The sequence below is a fragment of the Pogona vitticeps genome, chromosome 2 (assembly GCF_051106095.1).
Source record: "Pogona vitticeps strain Pit_001003342236 chromosome 2, PviZW2.1, whole genome shotgun sequence".
NCBI classification, from domain to species: Eukaryota; Metazoa; Chordata; class Lepidosauria; order Squamata; family Agamidae; genus Pogona; species Pogona vitticeps.
In genome coordinates, this window is record NC_135784.1 from 31,555,425 (window position 1) to 31,578,586 (window position 23,162).

The 23,162-nt window shown below is 42.9% G+C and overlaps 1 protein-coding gene and 1 long non-coding RNA gene across 6 annotated transcripts in view; one reads left to right on the forward strand and one right to left on the reverse strand.

Moving 5' to 3' along the window:
- On the reverse strand, positions 1–7,154 carry LOC140704097 (uncharacterized). The gene is made up of 2 exons (XR_012083219.2): positions 7,074–7,154; positions 1–2,576 (listed from the first exon to the last, which is right to left on the reverse strand). It is a non-coding gene; the product is annotated as an uncharacterized LOC140704097 (long non-coding RNA).
- Positions 7,155–13,358: 6,204 nt separating this feature from the next.
- TRIM39 (tripartite motif containing 39) overlaps positions 13,359–23,162 on the forward strand; it is a 36,808-nt gene continuing 27,004 nt past the window's right edge. The window contains exons 1-5 of one of the 5 annotated variants that reach the window (XM_020812294.3): positions 13,359–13,441; positions 16,206–16,419; positions 17,762–17,868; positions 18,960–19,089; positions 22,161–22,579. In XM_020812294.3, the coding sequence (XP_020667953.3) occupies positions 22,163–22,579 (417 nt within the window). In that variant the 5' untranslated portion in view covers positions 13,359–13,441; positions 16,206–16,419; positions 17,762–17,868; positions 18,960–19,089; positions 22,161–22,162. The other 4 variants (XM_020812293.3, XM_072989195.2, XM_072989200.2 and 1 more) reach the window with 4 other exon arrangements.

The window sequence follows — 23,162 nt, forward strand, 5'->3', positions numbered from 1 at the left end:
TAAACAGCAGTCAGAGGACAAATCTATTTATTTTTAGAAAGAGCCTGGCACAACAATGTGAAGCACTACTCTGGGTGGTTAACAATGCAAGTACTAAATTATTTTTAAAGGAATTATTAATAAAGAAAATCAAATAAAAAAACATAAAAATAAACCAGTCAACGTCAGACAATAGGTGTACGGACAAACACAAGTTGACAGTCATCACGAAAGGGTTCCCCTGGAAAGCTTCATATCTGGTAGCCTTTCAGGCCACACATAATTAATATGTAATATAAAATCATTCCTTGGTATCATTCTCTTGTACAGCTGTGAGTATCTGTGATGTCACAGAGGTAGGGCAGTCAGACAGTGAGGTGAAGCAGAAACTGCACCTCTGACAGCAGATTGTAGAAATGGGCAGGACGGGAATCTAGGTAAACAAACCCAGAATGGAGGCAGAACCCCTGTACAGTGGTGCCTCGCTAGACAGTTACCCCGCATGACAGGTTTTTTTTGCTAGACATTGACTTTTTGCGATCGCTATAGCAATTCGCAAAACAGTAATTCCTATAGGGGAATTTCACTGGACAATGTTTGGTCCCTGCTTTGCAAACAGATTTTGCTAGACGAAGATTTTGATAGCTTCCTCCACGCTTGCTAAACAGGTGTTTTTGGGACCTAAGCTTTGCAAGACAGCGATTTAAACAGCTGATCGGTGGTTCGCAAAGCGGCTTTCCTATAGCCGATCTTCAGTAGACAATGACAATTCTTCCCCATTAAACAGGTTTCAATGCATTCCAATGGGGAAATGCTTTTCGCTAGACAATGATTTCGCTAAACAGCGATTTCAGTGGAACGGATTATCATTGTCTAGCGAGGCATCACTGTATGAAGGTGACCTGGCAACACAGAGCTAGAAAAACAGACCACGTTTAGCAAGCTGCAGGCTTCCAAAGGCACCTGGCTTTTGGAGCCATTCCTGCTAAGGGTCACTCAGCCCACATGGCCTTAAATCGCACACTGCATGTGGGAAGTTCTTCCAGGTCTTATGCAGCTGCCAGGCCTTGTGGAAGGTTCATCACCAGGCCCCAAGGCGGGAATATTTTTAGAGGCATGGTGTAAGGGCTTCTGCAACAAGGCTTCTAATAAGTTGTGACACCGATCCTCCACAGCTGGCTTCCAAGAACCCACTGGCCTGCATCCACAGGCACCACCACAGTCCCTGTGCCAGACTCCCTCCTATTTGGTGTGCTGACACTGCCTGAGCTCAACACATATTCTAACATCTTTACAGTGAGCCCCCCGTGCCAGCTGAGAAAGGATGGATAGGGCTGAACTAAGATTTAAAGCCACCTCCTGCACAAACATTAAACTCCCCTCTTCCCTAAGCTTTGCTTCCTGTAAGTGTTCCCTGGAGACCAGGGAAGCTGGAAAATCCTTTGAGATGTGTTCATCTGGCACCTTGAGACCCAGCAGGCTGCCAGAAGGAATGTATCTCCCTCATATGAGCCTTCTTGGCATTTAAGATCATCAGAGGACTCCCTCCTCTCGGTCCCATTGCTAGTTCAGGCACCGTTGTTGGGGACACAAGAGAGAGCCTTCTCTGTAGCAGATCCCAGGTTATGGAATGCTCTCTCTCCGAAAATCGGGCTGGCCCCCTCCCTTTTTATCCTTCAACCCACATCTGAAGACCCATCTTTTCAGGCAGGCTTTTAACGCTCATGATTGAGTCCCTGCATGCCTTTTTAAAGTGAAGATAATTGTTAATGTTTACTTGCTTTTAATTATTTTATTATATTTTATTAGAGGGAGGATTTCTATGATATGTCTTATTTTTTTCTGCAGCCTATGTTTGAACTTATAAGTGGGTTTGGACATGTTTAAGATTAATGTGGCAAGAAAAGCCACATTACTCATAAACATGTTAAAATTTATTTGGGGGTTCAAGTATAGGTTACAGCGAAATGTGAAATGTCATAGAAATCCTCCTCCTGTTAATTATTTTATTTATTTATTTATTTGATTTATACCCTGCCAATCTGGTCTACTCGACCACTCTAGGCGGCTTCTAGTATAGGATGAAATAATAAAACACAAGAACATTACATAATCATTTGATACAGTTACAATAAAATAGAGTGAGAATAAAATAAGAAGGAATAGAAAAGAAATCAGGTATTGACTGGAGGGAAGGCCTGGATGTACATATTATTTAAATTGGTTTTTTAATGTTTAACTTATTCCATTTTTAATTATATTCTTTTTAATATTGTGAGCCACCTTCGGTCCCCTTATCGGGGGGGGGGGGGGAAACAGGCTATAAATAAAACAGACAACCCAACTAGCAGAAATAGAGGAGTCATTAATTCTTGTTAAAATGCTATACACTGTACATGTAGAAGAGAGACGTAATAGAAGTGCAAAAATAGGGAGCTGTACAGCTGTGTTGCATTACGCTTCTTCATTGCAGTAGTTTTTGTTGGAGCAGCAGCTGTAGGCAAACATCTTCCCCGTCGCATCGTCGAAATGCCAGTCATCACACTTGTCGTCATCTACCTTTGTGCAGGTCATGATTTGCTGCCAGAGCTCAAAATCTGAGGTGAGGAAAAACAAGGAAGAAGAGGAGTTTGGGTTAGTGCGGTTATTCAGCATTTGGAGCTAGGATTCACAGAAATAGCAGCCACTGGGGCTTTTTTTGGACTACAAAACTGCAGAAATTCAGGGCTGGCTTGGCCAGGGATCATCATCCTAGCTTTGTGGCTTTGCGAAGATTCTGGGAGAGGTAGTCAAAAACTGAAATATTCCCTATCTCATGGCATCATTCAGTATCAGCAGCGCCTCGTTCAGAACTTCTAGGCTTTATCATAGATAAACTGTAGTCATCTCTCTTTTTTGGGGTAGGTTCTCTGCAAACAGGAGGAAAAACACTCCATCACTTGAATGTTTTAACATGGTAAACATGGAACTGCTGGCTGCTGCCACCCCCAGGCAAGACAAATACTAACTGGCCTGGAGGGGTTAGCTGCAGAAGCTCTGTTTTCGCGGCACATGGAGAGACAAGGACTCTGATGCCCTTCCTCTTCCACATGGCTGGCTTGGCTGGTGGGCGCTTAAACAGCAGCAGCTAGGAAGTGTATATTGGATGCTACCAGAGCTGGAACTACCCACTTGCTTGAAACCGGTTTCAGTGTGAATGGTCTTTGGTTGCTTCCCATGATGTACAGCTCACTGAACTCCCCGTCTGGTGCTATTGAGCCACTCACAGGACAAGCAAGCCTCGTGGAAGGGGAAGAGCTCTCTCATCTGGCCAAAGCCTGACTGCACTTTAAAATACCTCCAATGTGCACTACAGTGGGGTCTCGACTTACGAACGGCTCGACATACGAACGTTTCGACATACGAACCGCTCTCATAGGAATATATGGACTCGACTTACGAACTTAGATTCGAGTTACGAACTCTTTTTTCCCTTTTTTAAAAGCTAAGTCATCTTAGGTTAAAAGGAAAAAAGGAAAAAATATCCCCCTCTAGTGGCAGAAGGCGGAATAGCAGCTTCCCATTCGTTTCTATGGACGAAAAGAGCAGATACGGATTAAATGGTTTTCAATGCGTTCCTATGGGAAATGCAGATTCGACTTAAGAACTTTTCAACCTGAGAACTGCCTTCCAATACGGATTAAGTTCGTAAGTCAAGACCCCACTGTATTTTAAAGCACAGTTAAGTGTACATCATGCGAGGCAACCCATTCTAGACGCATCCAGGCATCTATCAAAAGAGGCTCACAATATTCTGAACATTCACAAGGCTGTTGCACGCCAGGGAATGGAATATTGCCATTATTTATGTTCTTCCCTCTGTTGCTCCACTTCTGTTACCTCCTGTTGGGAAATAAAACCCTAAGCCACCATTTCATGGGAGAAAGTTCCATCTCAGCCCTAAGGCGCAGGGATATTTTCTTTCCCAGGAGGAGAAAGAAAAGGAAGAGAAGGAACCAGAGCTTGGAAGGTTACTTTTAAGCAGGAAAACAAACAATCTTGCAGCAGCTTAAAGACCAACTAATTTTACTCAGTATAACTTTTCGTGGATTACAGCCCATTTCATCACCACAGGTTAGGTGGCAATTCATGAAAACATACGCCCAACAACATTTGCTAGGCTTTAAGGTGTCACAAGACTTATTTGTTGTTCTTGGTGCAAGAGACTAATACAGCTGCCACAACGTTGGACGTTGTCTACATTAATTACAATAGTTACTCCTATGATTCCAAGACCTCAAATGTAGTAATAGTAATAGTGAAAGTTACATTAAAGTAAATATTTAAAGTACAATGGATACTACAAATCATTGGCTTGGGAGACAAACACTCTCCTCCTCTCTGCCTCACTGTCACTTCAGAATATTGTTATTTTATGTGTCGTGATGGATGTCAATTGCAAGCAAGGCTGGCCCTACTATTTGGCAAAGTGAGCTGTTTGACCCTGCTGACAGTAAGATACTGAAGTTAAGAAAGTTACAGTGGGGTCTCTACTTAAGAACTTAATCCGTATTGGAAGGTGGTTCTCAAGTTGAAAAGTTCTTATGTTGAATCTGCATTTCCCATAGGAATGCATTGAAAACCATTTAATCCGTATCTGCTCTTTTCCGTCCATAGAAACTACAGTGGAACCTCTACTTAAGAACTTAATCCTTTTTGGAATGGTGTTCTTAAGTTGAAACGTTCTTAAGTTGAAGCAAAATTTCCCATAGGAATGGACTGAAAACCAATTAATCCGTTCTGGCTGTTTTTTTGTTATGTAGAGGTGCGTTCGTACACTGAAGCATTAGTTCCCATAGGAACTAATGCAAAGCTGGTTAATATGTACTCTACCACTAGGGGGAGAATTTTTTTAAACATAAGATGACCTAAGGTTAAAAAAAGAGCAGGAAAGGTTTTTTTTTCCTGTTCTTATCTTGGATTTCTGTTCTCAAGTAGAAGCAAAATTTAGCAAAATTTAGCAAATGGAGCTGTTCTTAAGTTGGATTGTTCTTAAGTAGGGACGTTCTTAAGTAGAGACCCCACTGTATGTCCTATTTGCTCTGCCCTCTTCCCTCTGTCTTCTAAGCTTTTCTTCTACCTTCAGGTCTATGGAGGACTCTGTAACATCACTCTGTGACAGAAGGATTCATTTAACAATATCAGTGGAGCAACATGAAACCTCTTGTGGTCCATTAAGGGGAAGGCTCCTGTGGTTGCCCAGGCCTCTTCTCCACCTATCTCCCTTTACTGCCATGTACTGTGGGGTGCTTCCACCTCCCCTCCCCTCCCTTCGCCTCCCAGTGCGGTTGGCATGCCCACTCACTCTACCTGCCAAGCAGCTGCCTCTGCTTTGGGTAGTGGCCACAGCTCCATACTTGGTCCAGTGGGGACCATCTAGCTCAGCAACACCACCATGGCCATGAGGTGAGCCAGGGTGTGGGAGAAAGAAAGAAGAGCAGCTTGAGGCGATGTGCTGGGTGGAGACAGGGAGAAGAGACCGTGGATAAAGAAAGTGGTGGCATTTGCCATTGCTGGGGGTGTGTCACCTTAAGGAGGAGGTTGCCTCACTGCAATTACTTTATTTACATCAGTTTGTTTGTTACATTTTTATCTCACGTCTTCTTCACTGAGATCAAGAAAAGACGATGTACTTAGCTCGTACTGTATCTCCCTGATAATCCTATGATGTAGGCCAGTGGTTCTTAACGTGGGCGATAATGCCCCCCAGGGGGCGATTTCATTTTTCAAGGGGGCGGTAGAACGAAAAGGGGCGGCGTGGGGGCGCTGGAGCAGAAGGGGGGCGGTAGGGGGCGCTGGAGCAGGTGGGGGGGCGCTGGAGCAAGCCAAACCTGTGAAGATGGCTGCAGCCTTTTTACAATGTGCATGAATATATATTTTCCTCCTATCTTAATTTAGTTTCAGAGTTTTCGTCTTGAAATTTTTAGTTCCTGCATTTTATGCCCTTTTTATATTTCTTTTTGAGTCTTAAAATTCGCTTGCAACTAAATCATTAAATGTTACTTTTTGGGGGCATTTCATTTTCTTGGAATTGAATTTTGTTTTCAGGGGTCATTGGATTTAAGTGTCTTAAATAAATAAACAAACAAATAAACAAATAAACAAACAAATAAATAAGATATAATAAGAAATAAGAGGGGGGCGATGATAACTTCCTCAATGGCTCAAGGGGGCGTTTCTTTCAAAAAGGTTAAGAACCACTGATGTAGGCCAGGCTGGGAGCATTGAGATGTGACCAGCCCAAATTTACCTCATGAATGTTATGGCCAAGTGGAGATCTGAAACTAGCTCTCCCTGAGTCCTTGCCCAGCACTTTGAACCACACTGTCAGAACTCCTGTCGCTGAACATAGATCACAGCAGAGTAAGCACATTTGAATGCAATTTAGTATGGGAGTTCAGCTACTGATTTTCTGGTTGACTTTTGTATGTGGAATGGAAGAAACGCCCTAGCTTTCATTTCTCCCACAGGCAGCATCATATCTTGGGGTGGCCCATGGAAGGGTTTACAGATTCAGTGGTCAGAAATAGAGATGCATTTTGATGCTGCTGCTAACAACAATATCCAGTGTATTCTTGAAGGCTTTCACAGCCAGGGCCCATTAGACTTTCTTCTTATTTTGTTGAAGCTCTGCTGGTGTTTGTGAATTTCAATGGCTTCCCTGTGCAGTCTAACATAATGATTGCTGGTGCACTAGCAATTATTATGTTAAACTGCACAGGAGATCCATTGAAATCCACAAACAACAGCAGAGCTTCAACAAAAAAGAAAGTCTAAAACTCAACAAAGCCTGGCTCCTGGCATTGAAAAACAAGGAAGAAAAACCTCAAGAACACGGCTAGACAGCCCGAAAAAGCTACAACAACCAAGAATATCCAGGCTTGACCATATTTCAGGTTTTTTTTTCTGTTCCAACTTTGCAGTGTTTCAATTCTGAACTTGCTTAAAAAGCTGTTTGTACCTTCATCTCTGTATGATTTCAGTGATAAACACTCTGAAATATTTGTCACTGTTGCTAAGAGGGAAAACAGAGGTGCTCAGAACAGATTATGTACCTTTATAGACTTTCAGGCTCATACAAAGCATTTCATTTGTTGTAGCAGCACATGTTCCTTTACTGGGGGCACATGGAATCCATGGTCTCAGAGTATAACACTGCCGACAGAGCACAGCATCTGGCATGAAAAGAAAGTGGAACTTTCCTTAGAAATGGCAACCAGATTTGAGAAAACTACTTTTAAAAATAATTAGTTGCAATTGTTGTTCTCTAAAACTAAAAGTAGTGGTTACCATAGTAGTTACTGTTTTAAAGGTAACTCTTTTCTTCCCCCTTTGCTTGAAAGCAGCTACAGTCATTATTTTAGTCACTTGAAGGCTTCTGAATGCTTCAAACCATTGGATTGTGATGCAAGACATGCTTCCTTCCCATGTACAGTGGTGCCTCGCTTACCGATCACTCAGTTGAACGACAAAATCGCTTTGCAACACTGTTTTTGTGATCGCAAAAGCAATCACTTTGCGATGTTTCCTATGGGGAAAAATTGCTTTGTGATGATCGCGCGGAAGCGATCATCGCAAAGCCCCTGTTTTCGGACAGCTGATCGGCGGTTCCAAAATGGCAGGTGGAAAAACAAAATGGCGACCGCTGTTTTGCCTCACTTTAGAGGCACCCAAAATGGCCGCTGCAATGGAGGATCTTTACATAAGGTAAGTTTTGAATCCCATAGGAACGCATTAAACACGTTTTAATGCGTTTCTATGGGCTTTTTAAAATCGCTTAGCGACGAAATCCCTTAGTAACGTTTTTCCTGGAAGCGAAAGTTCCTAAGCGAGGCAGCACTGTACTTGGGTGTCATCTCAACATCCATTAACAGGGCAGGAAGCCACAGCATGGCCTGGTAGTTGAACTATGCAAGAGCTGCTGGATAGCTCAGTGGTCTAGGAGAGATTGGGAGTTCTATTTCCCGCAGTGCCTTCTTGACAGGTCGATTGGTCCTTCCAGTGTTGCAGTTCTACGATGATGATACTTCTCCACCACCATTTGATAAAACCATCTCCATAACTACTGTATAAAAATAGCTTAAAGGTAGTAGTTAAACTACAAAAGGATAAAAAGCATTCCTTGTTGAGTAACAATCAAAAATGTAACTTGGGATGCAGTCAGATGAAGATACAGCTCACATTCTGGACTGCTTGTGGCACAGTCCAATGAGAACTAGATGAGAATTAGGTGACATGCAAGATGTTGTGGAACCAGCCCGACCCTGCTCCATCCCTAGACTGTCTGTAGGGAGGCAGAAGCTGCCTTCATGATGCATCCTCGTTGAGTTGAATCCAAAAACCAGTATATATGTGGAAAATGTCCATAGGAAAATGTATGTAGCTTTCAAATGTACACAGCACACTGCTTATACATGTTTTGGTTACAACAGTCCATTCAAGCAATATGTACAGCTGAAAACATGCACATAAAGATACAGTGGTGCCCTGCTTTACGACGATAAAGCATTCCAGCAAAATCGCTGTACAGCAAAATTGTCATCAAGCAAAAAAAAAAAAAAAACCCCAATTGAAACGCATTGAAAACCGGTCAATGCGTTCCAATGGGGGAAATACCTGATCATGCAGTGAAGATCCTCCATAGGGCGGCCATTTTCCACTCCCTGTCTTGCGAAATGAGGTCAGCAAAACAGCAGCGAGCCATTTTGACAACCACCGATCAGCTGTTTCAAAATCGTTGTGAAGCGAAAAATTGGTCCCCAAAGCAGGGAACTGATAGTCGTAAAGCACAAAAACCCAATTTGAATCATCGTTTTGCGATTGCTATAGAGATCGCAAAAACGTCGTCAAGCAATTTCATCATCTACCGGAGTAATCGTCAAGCGTGGCACCATTGTATGTACCTTTGAAACCAAGGAAGCACAAAACAATGTGGTGGGGTGGGGTGAATGGGCTGGAACACCTCTCATTTTGTTTAAAAAGAAAAGGCCAGAACTTAATAAACACTGGAGACAGAGGTGGGAAAGGAGGAACATCTACAAATGAAGATTTTTATGGGTCTGGACAACCATATATTCAGGTTCATATCCTAGCTAGCCTACGAAAATATTGGACAGGCCAGATATGAAACAACACATTGTTAAACAAGACCCATTAGATAATTCTAGGCAATCCTAGCCATACATCCCCATTTTTATCCTCTCAACACCCTTATGAGGGACATCAGGATAGGAGAGAAGGCCTTTTCAGCGGTTACTCACCAGACTTTAGGGAAAATGTAAACAAAAGTGCCAATCAAGTCATGTCACTCCATAATTTGGACTAAGCAAAATTCTCCTTCATAATCAATATTTTGACTTCAATAGATACACATCTAATAAAACAACATTTAACTGTTCCATTTAACTGAGCAGCTCAGATTGTAATAAATGTGGGCAAAAATCAGTTAGTAATAAATGTGGGCAAAAATCACCTTTATACAGCGAAAGTGTGGTGGTGGTGTTGGTGGTGGTGTTGTGGTGATGAGAGGGGAACACCAGGTCCAGACTGGTTGTTCATGTGGTGGAACTCACCTCCTAATGTGAGACAGAAGAAAACACAGGATGCAAGTAGCCAAATCTGAGCCATTTGTAGCCCCCTGGCACCCTCAGACCAACGCTGTGCCCCTTGAATTGTCTCTTGAGAAGTCAAGAACGGAGCAACTTCTCCTCTGTGGAGAGCTTGATTTTCACATTTTGAAACACCCACCCTCACTCCAGAGATTGTCCTGCCTTTTTTTGTAGGTGGGGTAAGAATGTGACTAATGGTCAGCACTACTGATATTGAGCTATTAAAAATGTTTGCTGAAATATTACAGTGCTCATGCACGCATCCTGGTGCCACTGATCCTGGAGGCTGAAGGAAGAGCTATCTTTGAATGATAGCTCCTCCTAGCGTAGCTCATGGAAATGAATGGAACTCTTCCATTTTTCACAAGAATGCCCTCAGGCAACCCATTACACATCACCAAAACAGAAGCCATACATTGCCATAGAGAAAGATACAAAATTTTACTTTAAAAGGTAAAGGTTCCCCTTGACAATTTATCCGGTCATGTCTGACTCTAGGCAGCAGTACTCATCTCCGTTTCCAACCCATAGAGCTAGCGTTTGTCCGAAGACAATCCTCCGTGGTCACATGGCCAGCGTGACTAGACACGGAATGCCGTTTACCTTTCCACCATCTACTCACATTTTTTCATTTTTCATGCTTTCGAACCACTAGGTTGGTGTGAGCTGGGACAGGCGACAGGGGTTCACTCCGTTGCGTGGATTCGATCTTACGACTGCAGGTCTTCTGACTTTGCAGCGCAGAGGCTTCGGCGTTTTAACCCGCAGCGCCACCATGTCCCTTTTACTGCTTTACATGAAATTCCATGTGTTGATTTGCATGTAACAGAGGCAAAATTGGGATGATTTTTTATAATCCATACATTGAATAGGGAAAACTATGACCAAGTGACGGATATGCTTGCTGCTGGATCTTGCTGTCCTGGTGCTTCTCACTGGGAATGGGCAACTTCAAAATCCCTGATCTGATTTCTTATTGTTCTTCCCCTTTTACACTTAGTTGGACTGGATGCCCCTTCAAATACAACAGTGGTTCCTAACCTTAGGTTCCCTAGGTATGATGAAGCTGCTAGATTTGCTCTACAGAATACAAACATGGACAATCGGTTTGAGACGTGTGCACACCAAGTTTCGTCTCAGAAGATGTAGAATCAATTCTCTCTCCCTCAATTACTATAAGTAAATGACTGTCCCCAGACAAGATAAAAATCCCCATACGAGAAAAGCTAGAGATTACATTTATCATAAATTTATCAAAACCTGACCAGAACATTCAAGTCAGCACTGGTATAACTGCATAAGTTGCAGCAGCAAATTGCTGGTAATTACTGAGTTGCCACCACCCACTTTTCTGATGGTGCCAATTGCACTACTCAGCACATGACCTGGAATGCAAGCATTAACAGATTAAATAATGGCAATTTGCCATCATGATTTATACAAAACGCTTATGCCAGTGTAAATCGCCAATAAGATTCTGGTGCCTTGCTTCTTCTTTCTCTACTTCTTCTTCTTCTTCTCTTCTTCTTCTTCTCCCTTAATTGCCACACCCAACACTCTGGTGGAATATTTTGGAGCAGGAACAGTATCTGCCATTATCATTCAAGAACAGAACAAATTGTCAACTTCAGGCATATGAGATGAATGGATGGGCAGCAGATCAAAGCTTGACATTTATGGAAAATAGATGAGAAACAACTTCGAGCTACTTGTGGGAAGTTTATAGTATAGTTTTCAGTCAAGGAACAGGACGTTCGTTTTAATCTCAAAATGCTCTAATCAGGTAGTTTAGGTTTAAAGCCTTTATATTTCATAGCAGTTGCTGATGTTATGTGCAGCCAAGCTGTTCCCCACTTACAGCAAAAAAAAAAAAAACCTGTTCAGGTCTTACAGTCAAGGTGATACAGTAACTTCTTTTACGGAGTCAGTCTATCTCATGTGTAGCCTTCCTCTTTTCCTACTGCCTTCCCCTTTTCCTAGCAGGACTGTCTTTTCCAGCAAGTCTTCTCTCCTCATGATGTTCAAAGTATTAAAAGCCTCCATATAGGTGTTGTACTTTCTAGTGAGAATTTAGGCATGACTTGATCTAGAATCCACATATCAATCTGGTGGTCCAAGATATCCGTACAGTTCTTGTCGAACACTACAATTCAAAATATTTTTTCTTCATCCTAAACAGCTTTCTTCATTATCTAAGCTTTCACACGAGCATGCAGTAAGCAGGAATACTATAGTATGGAGGGCCTGAGTCTTGGTCTCAAGGGACACATTCTTATGCCCAAGGAAGTTCTCTAGTTCTTTCATAGCTATCTTCAAAGTCTCAGTCTTTCTGATTTCTTGGCTGCAATACTTTGGCCATCTCATGAGAAGAAAAGATTCCCTGGAAAGCCCCTGATGTTGGGAAAGGGTGAAGGCAAGAGGAGAAGGGGATGAGAGAGGTCGAGACGGTTGGACAGTGTCATCGAAGTGACCAACATGAATTGGACCCAACTCTGGGAGGCAGTGGAAGACAGGAGGGCTTGGTGTGCTCTGGTCCATGGGGTCACGAAGAGTCGGACACGACTAAATGAATAAACAACAACATGCTGATTTAGAAGTCAACCAGCTTCTGGAACACAGAGGCTTACTTCTGACTAAATGCTATAATAAGAGGTAACACAGAGTGGGAGGGAAATTGCATTAACGTTTCCCCTTCTCCAGCAGGCTTTCCTTTGTGTGCCTGGTCTGGTATGGGTTGTGAAACCATGCTAGGGGCTGCATGGCACAGGGCATGCCAAAGAAGGGTAAATGCTGCCTGTCTCCCCTTAAGTGTAAGGCTTCTCTGAATATAGTTCTGGCCTGTTAGACTAGCAAAAAGAAGGGTCTTGCAGCAATTTAAAGTCTAGTCAGTTTGATTCACAAAAGGCTCTGCAGATTGTGTCCTGCTTCTTTAGATGCTACAACTCCACAAAGGCTAATCTCAAAGAAGACTACAGAAGACTTTATAGATCAGTGGTTCCCAGCCTTGGGTCTCCAGATGTTCTTGGACTACAACTCCCAGAAATACAGGTCAGCAGAGCTGGTGGTGAAGGCTTCTGGAATTTTTAGTGCAAGAACAGGTGGGGACCCAAGATCTATAGATGAACATGGTTAGCGCTCCAGAAATGTATATTATTAGAAAGCAGCTCATGACACAGCTGGGGGACTCCTTCGTTCAGAATGTGGGGCTTAAGTGCCCCCCAGCCCTGTTCCCCGAGTTACCATTGTGTTTGAATTTAAAAAAAAAAAAAGCAACATCAGCCTAACTCCAAACTGTCCCCTGGAAAGGGACAGCTTTCCACGTCCTTTTTTTTTTTTAAAGGAGCTGCGCTGAGCTGCAAAACTGACTTTCCTTGAATTTCGCAAAGATTAATCTGCGAATCCAAAACGACCCACGAGAATATAAAAACCATGAGATCGAATGTTCAGTCATCTAAATTCCTAAGATTAGATTTTCAAATCTCTATCTGCAAATTCTGGCTGTACACCCACGGAACTAGGCAAGCAGAGGCTCGCACAGTGAACATGGATGAGAAACATGGACGTTTCAGGTTACATAAAAAATTAAATTAAATAATTAAATAAATAAATAAATACTCCGCAGTTCTCATAAGCAGCCTCTCACACCTGCACTTATTCTAACAATCTGCAAACAATTTAATCGCCACCATCAGTAAATGACCAGAGATTACAGATACAGTACACATGCGGTGTGTTAGACTGACCCATCATCCCATTCATACACTGTTGCCTGGTTTGAGATGCTGGCTTTGCTTATTTTACGGAGAGGGGCTCATGTAAGTCAATGGGGAAAAAATCACATTTGTTTTCGACGTGCTACCATGTGCCCCTGCCTAGGGACGTTCTCTGAAAGGGAATGAATTACACGTCTTATGATAGTCCTGCGGCTACAATATTCCCAGCCAAAGAACAGCACTTGTAGACGACGATGCCTCCGTTGTTTTCTTCAAAGCATCTCTCATTCCCGCCAAAGGGCGCGACTAGGGTTTTAAAAAAAAAACCGCGTGACGTGAGCTCTGAAGTTGACGCCTTTCGCGAGTCTACTAATCCACAACGAGTCGGGGTGTAGCGCTATCGATCCACCGCGCGCCTCAAACTGTTGTTTTTTTTTAAAAAGAGAGACCAGTAGTAACTCTATAGTGCCGGGGCGGCTAGAAGGCTTCTTCCGGTGACGCCAGAGCCGCTTCCTCTGGAGGTGTTGGCAGAGGGGCGGCGGTGAAAAGGGGGTAGAAGGGGGGGAAGAAGGGGGGGTCTGGACCTGGAGCAGGCCGAGTGGGTACCCTCGCCGTCGCCCGGACGCCGGGGGACGGATCGGGGCAAAGGGTGGGAGGGAGGAAGGTGAGTGTGCGAGAGAGGGGAGAGGAGAAGGTGGCGCCTGCCGGCTCTTACCCACCTAGAGGTCCTCCTGCCCGAAGGAGTTGGCGAGTTTGGCAGGGCCTGCCGGACTTTGCCCCCCCCCTCCAAGCCCTTCAAAGCACTCCTTCCCTTCGGCCCCCCGCCCCCAGTGCTCCAGGTAGAGCAGAGCCTTGCCTTTGTTACCCCCTGACACGCTTGTCCAGGCTCCTGCCCCATAGCAGCCACCCTCCCTGCACCTTCCTCCTCTCTCTTTCATCTCCAGCCCCTTCTGGACACCCCCCCCCCCCAGAGGATTCCTTCCCTGGCAGCCCCTTCTGTCTAAAATCCCGCCTCTCCTAAGGCATAGCTATTTCCTGGGCAGGCGGGTGCATCAGTGTGTCCTCTCTTAGATGAGAGCCTGCTTCTCCTCATGGCCATCATTATCCCCATCAGCAGTACTACTCTTGCTAAGAGCTTCTGGGTCTCACATCCTAACAGGGCCAGCCCTTGTTTTCGGTGTTTTGAGTTATAAATTCATGAGGTTGTCTCCGGCTGGCTCTTTAATTCGTTTTGTCTGGCCTCCTTAGGCCCGTCACCCTCCTTGCTGCAATGTTGACAATGTGCAATGATAATAGTAGTCATAATAATAATAATCTTAGAACTGCTGAGCTGTTGAGGATACAACCTTGCATGGTTGTTGCATAAATGGTAGGAAAAATGCCTGTGAAATGTTTTGAATACTAAGGAAAAGTGTGGTGTCCATTGTGAAAAAGGTACTATTACTCACCGTCCAGAAAGAGACTCATATCTCTGTGTTGTTATAAACAAACACTTCAAAGTCTGCTTCCACTGCACTTTAGTTTCTGTGAGATGCTGTTAATTCAAAGGCAGTCACATCAATGGATATAAGCAGTGGATATAAGATAGTATTGCTGAATTGAACTTGTTTTGCTGTTGTTCTCCCCATCTTAAAAAACCCCAACATACAGCCTAGTTTCTATGTGCTCAATGTATAAGAATAGAACTGTCCAGACTGCAGAAGGGGTAGGAGAAGAAGTCTCGCTAGTCTGAAAATGGGAAGACTAATCACAGGACAGCCAAAACGTTGGTGGGGTAGAAATTCCAGGAAGCAAAGGTCCATAGATGAATTGACCATTCTTACTCACAGGAGCCACAGTTTGGCATGGAAACTGCTGTTTTTTACCAGGAACAAGCAAAATAGATGTAATGGGAGATGCTGTTCAGATGAGAATGATGACATTCCAAGGAATAGCCTGAAGAACCTTCTCCTTGCCCACACACTTTGCATCTCAGCCACCACCTCGTCTATTGTAGACAGAATTCCTGGTCAGAACTGAAGAATGGCACCCAGTATGGAGGATTTTGTTTTTGGTTTTTTAAATGGGAAAGGTACTGGATTAGCCTTGAAGCAAAGGACAGAGTTTATTTACTTTGCACTCTGATACAGGTTTAAGGCGAGCCCCCTCTTAGTACACTACACAACAATGCAAGGTTTGCAAGAAGAGGTAGTGACTTGTTCTTTGATATCAGTTTTTCCTGGACATGATCCAGTAGGTTGCCAATAGTGCTTATAGAGTTGGGTTTCATGTAGCTTTCAGGTTTTTATGAATGCAGCAAGAGTTGCATTTTCTAGGGAATACTGTTCCTTGTATTCTGGGTAATACCTAATTTTCTTCTTTATTTATTATTTCCTTTATTCTCACATATGTCAGTCTGTTTGTAATATTATTATTATTTATTGTATATGTTCCTTTTATTGGAAGCCGCTCAGAGTGGTCTATTTGACCAGATGGGTGGGATACAAATCAAAATAAATAAATAAATAAATAAATAAAAGCAACATTTATGTAATCTGCTCTTTGGTATATATATTACAATACCCTGCACCAACTATGTGATACCTGTGTATGTAGAACTTTTGTTGCTCAGGGTTTTCTGGACAGCTGGAGTAGTATAGTCATGGGTACATAAGTCCTTATTGGAATCATGCCTGAGATGAGGAACTTCTTTAGAGAATCTGAATCTTAGTGCCTTAGTTGATGTTTGCTGGTTATAACTTTGTTTACAGGATGTTCCAAAAGCTCCTGAGCAGAATATGTGAAGTATTATGAACAGTCAGAGAATGTTATGTCAAATATGACGTCTTGATCTGTAACCATATTTTTTCTTTTTGTTACGACAAAGGAACATTTGAATACCAGAGTCTAAAGGAAAACTGCTATCTTGCAAGACACCTTGGTTTTATAGAAGTGGAAGAAACCAACCGTCATTACTCAACCTCTTTGCTGTGGACTGGTTCATTCATCAGGTCACTGTGGCTAAATTCTTGCCATCTCGAACTGCCTGCAGGAGAAAATGCATGAGGTAATTGATCAGCTCCAGATCACTCAAGGAAAATGTAAGTACCTTGGTACCAATTTTCTCAAAGCTCCCACACTGTTATTATTATTGCCTCTGACTTGGAATTTGAAGTAGTAGTTTTGCCATGATCACCCTTTTTAGGTATGTGCAATAGTTGTACAGGTACCTCCCTTCCCTCCCTACTTTTTAATGGCCAGATGAGGAGCAGAGCATCCCATGAAATGTGTAGTACTCTAGCAGCATGTGCATCAGCTGAAACAGAGAAATGAATGATATTCTGCAGAAATGCCTTTGTCTGGGGACTTGATTCAGATTTTGCTTCCAAAGGTGAAATGATTCAGAATTAGTTTTCTTGACAAGCGGCTTAGTCACACATACAGTGGTGCCTCGCATAACGAGTGCACTGTTTAACGACGAATCTGCATAGCGATCTATTTTTTTAAATCGCTAATGCAATCGCATTGCGATGTTTTAATGGGCAAAACATTGCATTGCGATGATCAGTAAGCATTTCGCTTACCGATTTTCGCATTGCAATGTTTTTTTAAACAGCTGATTGGCGGTTCCAAAATGGCCACCGGGTGCCCAAAATGGCCACTGCAACCATTTTCGCGTGGTTTCCTCGCTTACCGAGAGTGCGAAAATGGCGGCGCTATGGGGGAACTTCGCATAACGGTGATTTTGGGCCCCATAGGAACACATTAAATGAAGTTTAATGCGTTCCTATGGGTTTTTCCATTCCATTTAGCGATGTTTCCACATAGTGACGATTAATCCGGAATGGATTAACATCGCTATGCGGGGCACCACTGTATTTGGATAATGTTCAATGTATTTGCGAAGGCTTTCACGGCTGGGATCTAATGGTTGTTGTCCATGCTCAGAACATGGACAGAGTTCCTACTCCAGTCCTCCGCCCACAGAGACTGGAGAAACTTCAGGAAGAACAACCTTCAAAACAGGGCCAAAGAGCCCGAAAAACCCACAACAACCATTGGATAATGTTTGTTCACTCATGCTACCAAAGAAAGCTGTATAGTCTTTTTGAGATGTTTTTAAAAGGCATGTGTTAAGATTGCATTGCAAGCACAAAATATCATTTCCTGGAGTAGAAAATCACACTGGATTCCTTTTAGCAGCATGATTTGATTTCAAATTAATTTGACAAAAGCGGGGCACCCTTGAACTGTTGTACTCCTAAGAAAAGTAGTTGTTTTTTATTGCATAGTTGGTAGCCCTTGTGATTTAGTGTGTGGTTGGGCAGATCAGAATCTACTGGAAGATCTCTTGGTGATTTGCAATAGATCACAAGGAATTTCAGACTTCCAGTTGCTTAATAACTGTAACAGCAAAAAATCTATATTCCCAACCTCATTTAGGTTGCTGCCATGTTGAAGGCTTGGGATAGCCAGTTGTGAAATTTTATGTGGAAGGACAAAAACCGATAACTCTGGTGCTGGAAGCAAGACTCAACGTGTGCCAAGAGGTACCCTGTTTAATTCTAAATGTCTGTCTTCTGTGCCTATCTCTAGTTCAGGGATGGGCAAAGTGCAGCCTTCTGGATGTGGTTACACTGTAACTCCCGTCTGCTCTGGCCAGCATGAGCAGTGATGAAGAGTGCTGGGAATTATAGTACACGAACATCTGCACTTCTCCCACCACTGCTCCAGATGGTGTAGCTTAGAATTCTATAAAAAAATTAAGTAAATATTGAAAGCATGAATTCTGCTCTCACCTAGTGTCCTTTTCTGTCCCATTGGCCAGTGAGTTGCCTTAGGAAAATCACTATCTTACTGTCGTGCACCCCCAGCTCCCCTGTTTGTTTTTCTACACACCCAGGTTCACCCTTTTTCGCTGCCACCAGAGGATATGTTCCTCTCTGTACCAAATATGACTATTAGATCCATGCTGTCAAATATAACAATGTTTATTTATGAGTTTGTAGGTAAATCACATAAAGAAAATCATGGATGGTCTTTTATTATTCATTCAATAAACATTGCTTTGATTACATTTGTTTGCTTATGTAGATTCACTTTAATCAAGGTATTACTATATTCAACCATTTATTTATTTTTTAGCACTTTTAACTCTTTCCAATCTTAACCGCACAAACTTTCCAAGTTCTTGTTTTCAATCCTTCCCTAACTATCCCACTTAATTCTCTCAATGTCTCTATCAGTCTCTCTTTCTTCTTCTCTCTAACTGCCCCTAACTGTCTTTTTTTTCTCCTAGTTCCGTTGGTTCCGCCCCCTCCTGTCCTGTCAAAGGCTCCCACACCAGAGCTCTAACCTGACAGACAGGAATGATGTGTGAACTGTCCTTTATACTTATTTTCCAGAGTTATGTTGTAATCTACCTTTCCCCTTTGAAAGGAATGGTAGATTCTCCCTGCTGCCCCCCTTTGAAATGGGGGCAGCAGGGAGGCTGTGTGAATTCCAGTCAGATGAACTGTTCACATGTGGTTTTTTGAGAAGCCCTCTGAGTAGGCCTGTACACTGCTCTTGGGGTAACCTTTGTTATGTCAGATTTGTTGGTGTGTTTAACAGTGGTACCATCCTGTTCTCGTTTCTCCAGCTGTTGGCTGCCCAAATCCTCCGGGATGTAGTTGTCCTCCTAAGCTTGTTAGTAGACCTCCTTTCCAGCTGTCATCTTCATGCATGTGGACTTCTTTAACTTATACTTCCTAGAAGATCTGCAGGGCGGAGTGAGTACCTCTAATCCTGTTGTCAAGAAATCAGAACATTGTTTCATTTTTCGACTCCTTCTTCACTTTGGATTACGTTACAGGACAGAACAAAAAGTTTATTTTGGGATTGTTATCACATCCTCAGGCTCCACAGACAAGCGCTTAAGAATCTAAGAAAAAGTCCTCTCATCTAGAACAAAGATCAGTCTAGTCTTCCATTCTTTTTCCCTCAGCAGGGGTGAAACAAATGCCAGAGGTTCATGAGTAGGATACTAGTTTTTCCATGTTATTCATTCTTAGCATCTGATATTGAAAGATGCTGAGAATGGTTCCCAGGGTGTTTGAGTAGCTCCACTGAGGGCACTCCTATGCCCCTGTTTTTCTTTAAAGCTGTGGTTTCCAAATGTGAGGCCCCAGAAGTTGTTGTAGTTGAAACTCCCAGGACTGGTGAGCATTAGACATTATTGCTGGGGCTCCTATGACTGGAATCCAGCAGCTCTGTGGGACAAGCCAGAGGCTCAGTGGCAGAGCACAGGCTTGGTGTAAAGAAGATTGGAGATTCAGTTGCTCAGCATCTCAAGGTACAGCTGGGATACTACCCTGCCTGAAAATAGGGAGGAGGGTCGCCAGTCAGCCTCCACAATCCTAGGCTCGTTGGACCAAAGGTCTGACTAAAAATACAGCAGCTTCGTATGTTTCTAACAAATAGTCAAGATTGGGAGCCACTGCTCCCGATTTCCTGTTCCAAACCTCCCTTGCTACAGGGATTCAAGGGAAAGTATCTTCCATGAAGAACAAAATTCCAATGCTGCTTTTTAAAATCACAGAATGGTCAGTTCTAAACCCATCACTTCCCCCTTTTGGATAGAATCATATTTTAGTCCTTAGAATCAGAGCAGGGAACTGTCTTTTTTTTTCTTTTGTAGATGTATGTTTTAAAAAGTCACTTTTCCAAGTCCTGCTTTAGAACACATGTGGACATTGGTGAGCTTTGTGTGAGCTCCTGGAGAGCTGCTGCTGGGCAGAATAAAGGATTGCGAGCTAGGTGGACTTACAGCTTGACATACATAGAGCCTTGTGCAAGGCAGCTTCCTACATTACTTTTGTAGTGTAGTGTTTCATAAAATTGATTGCTAGTGTATTGGGTGGGGACAATAATAAGTCAAACTGGGAAGAATTAAATTTGTGATAAGCTTTCTTCCCCCATCACTAGGGAGTACCTATACAATAAATATCCATGTGTTGTTCTTTCAGCATGCTAAATTTACAGTGCAGCCCTATGCATGTTTATGCAGAAGTGAATTTCACTGAATTAGTGGGTGGACATGGGCATGAACAGTACACAGTGCCTTTAATTTTCTTCCAGATCAGATAATGTAAGGAAGGGCATTATTGTGTCATTGAAAATGATTTCCAAAGAAAGCTTTAAGTCAATTCAGTATAGCATTTCAGATTTATTAATTGTGTTTCATAAAAGGAGGTATAGGGTTGTACATGTGTGGTCTTCCACTATGCCACCCAACTCCTTACTTGTGTCATGCCCTCACTGAAAGAACATCTGCATCTGTGTATTACATCAGCTTGTCTGTTATTCCTTGAATGTACAGTGGTGCCTCGCTTAATGATTGCCTCATTTAGCGATGAATTCGCATAACGATGTGTTTTTTTAGAAAATAATATGCACCGTATAACGATGTTTCCTATGGGCGATTTTCGCTTAGCGAAGTTTGGGACCATGCTTCGCATAACGAATGCGATTTTAGGTCCCCTGCTTCACTTAACGATGTTTCTTTTTTCAATTAAAAAAGTGTCTTAGAAGGGTCAAAAACGGTTCTAAATTCTTGGATTCGTTAGAGGACCCCCTAAGTCGTGTGCAAACCTGATTTGGCTTTGATCTGACTTTTCGTTAATTTATGGTGAATTTTTTTTTCCGGCCCATAGGAACCAATGGACCTGTCAAAATCTGACAGCTCCATGCTTTCCTATGGGGGAGAAAACAATTCACCATAAATTAACGAAAGTTCAGATCAAAGCCAAATCAGGTTTGCACACGACCTAGGGGGTCCTCTAACGAACCCAAGCATTTAGAACAGTTGCTGAGTCTTCGTTAATTTTTTGTGAATTTTTTCTTCCCCTATAGGAAATAATGGAGCTGTCAGATTTTGACAGCTGTCAAAAGTTGGGGGGGGAAAAATTCACCATAAATTAACGAAAAGTCAGATCAAAGCCAAATTAACTTTTGCATCCATTTTAGAGGGTGCAGAAGCTAATCCAAGCATTTAAAACCATTTTGACCCTTTTATGACACACTTAATTTTGCAAAAATTGACTTCGCAAAGCCATTGAAATGTATTGAGTCAGCTACAATACATTCCAATGGAGGAAACATTGTATCGTTTAACGATGTTTCCTATGGGTTTTTTCGCTTAAGGACGGCAATCCGTGCCTATTGGAATGGATTAACCGGTTTCCAATGCATTCCTATGGAAAATGGTGTTTCGCATAACGATGTTTCACATAACGTTTTTTTTTAACCAATTAAAATCGTTATGCGAGGCACCACTGTATATAGGGTACACATTCTGAATCTGCATTCCATTGGAAATTTATAGTTTCTGGGATATATATGCTAGACCAGAGGATCCCATTGTTGTTATGAACGGCTTTAGTATGGTATATTTGTTCTTAAAGTTAACTTTCCATGCTCTTCACTGGATTTTGGATACATAAAGCATTGGTATGATTTATATGTATGTGTGCGTTTAGGCAAATACACGTACGTATGATGGCCAGTTGAATATTTATGTTGGTGTAACTTGGAGCAGTGAAAAGCCGATAATTAATAAGTCTGCAATTGAATTCCGGGTCACATGCCAGATTATGCAACTGGCACGTGAGTAAGAGTTTAGTGAAGATTTGTTAACTGGCAGGTTTTTTGTTGCTCTGAGTTATATGAATGCATCCATGCTGACATAAATATTCAGATGGATTATGCAGAGAGAGAGAGAGAGAGTGATGTATACATGCACACACACACACAAAATAATTTACTTGTGCGTGACTGCAGTGTCTTTCTCCTTCACTTTCAGCCATGGCCACAACAAACCCTCTGGAGAGCCTTCAGGTAGAAGCCAGCTGCTCCGTCTGCCTGGAGTACCTGAAAGATCCTGTGATCATCGACTGTGGCCACAATTTCTGCCGGGTATGCATCACTCGCTGGTGGGAGGACCTGAACCGGGACTTTCCCTGCCCTGTCTGCCGTAAGACTTCCCGCCACCGTTCGCTCAAGCCCAACCGGCAGCTGGGCAACATGGTGGAGATAGCCAAGCAGCTTCAGATTACCAACAAGCGCAAGATACGGGACGAGAACCTGTGCGAGAAGCACAATGAAGTGCTCCGCCTCTTCTGCAAGGAGGACCAGGAGGCGGTTTGCTTAGTGTGTGAGATTTCCCACGAACACCGCTCTCACACGGTTGTGTCCCTGGATGATGCCTCTCAGGAGTACAAGGTAGAGCAAAGGTGGGACTGGGGTGGGGACCCAGCTTTTGATGGAGGACACAAAGCCACCACCAAGAGCATCCTGACCGGCAGGGCGGTGTGTGTTTTAATTATATCAGACATGGGCAGCTGTTGGCCCTGCAGATGTTCTTGGTTTGCAGTTCCCATCAGCCCTCATCAACCCAGCCAATAGCAAGAGGATTGTGGGGGTTGCAGTCCACAAAACTGTTCAGATCTGGGGTTAGATAAATAACTTCCCATTTTATCTAGCTGAAAATAAGGAAGTACATGCATGGTTGGCAAGAAAATGTTAAGGTTTGTTTTATTTCTTAATTAAGATAATGTTATACATTTCTGCTATGCAATGTATATATTTCTTAAATGTATATACTGCCCCTGATGTTGGGAAAGTGTGAAGGAAAGAGGAGAAGGGGACGACAGAGGACAAGATGGTTGGACAGTGTCAGCGAAGCAACCAACATGAATTTAACCCAACTCCGGGAGGCAGTGGAAGACAGGAGGGCCCAGCGTGCTCTGGTCCATGGGGTCATGAAGAGTCAGACATGACTTAACGACTAAACAACAACAACATA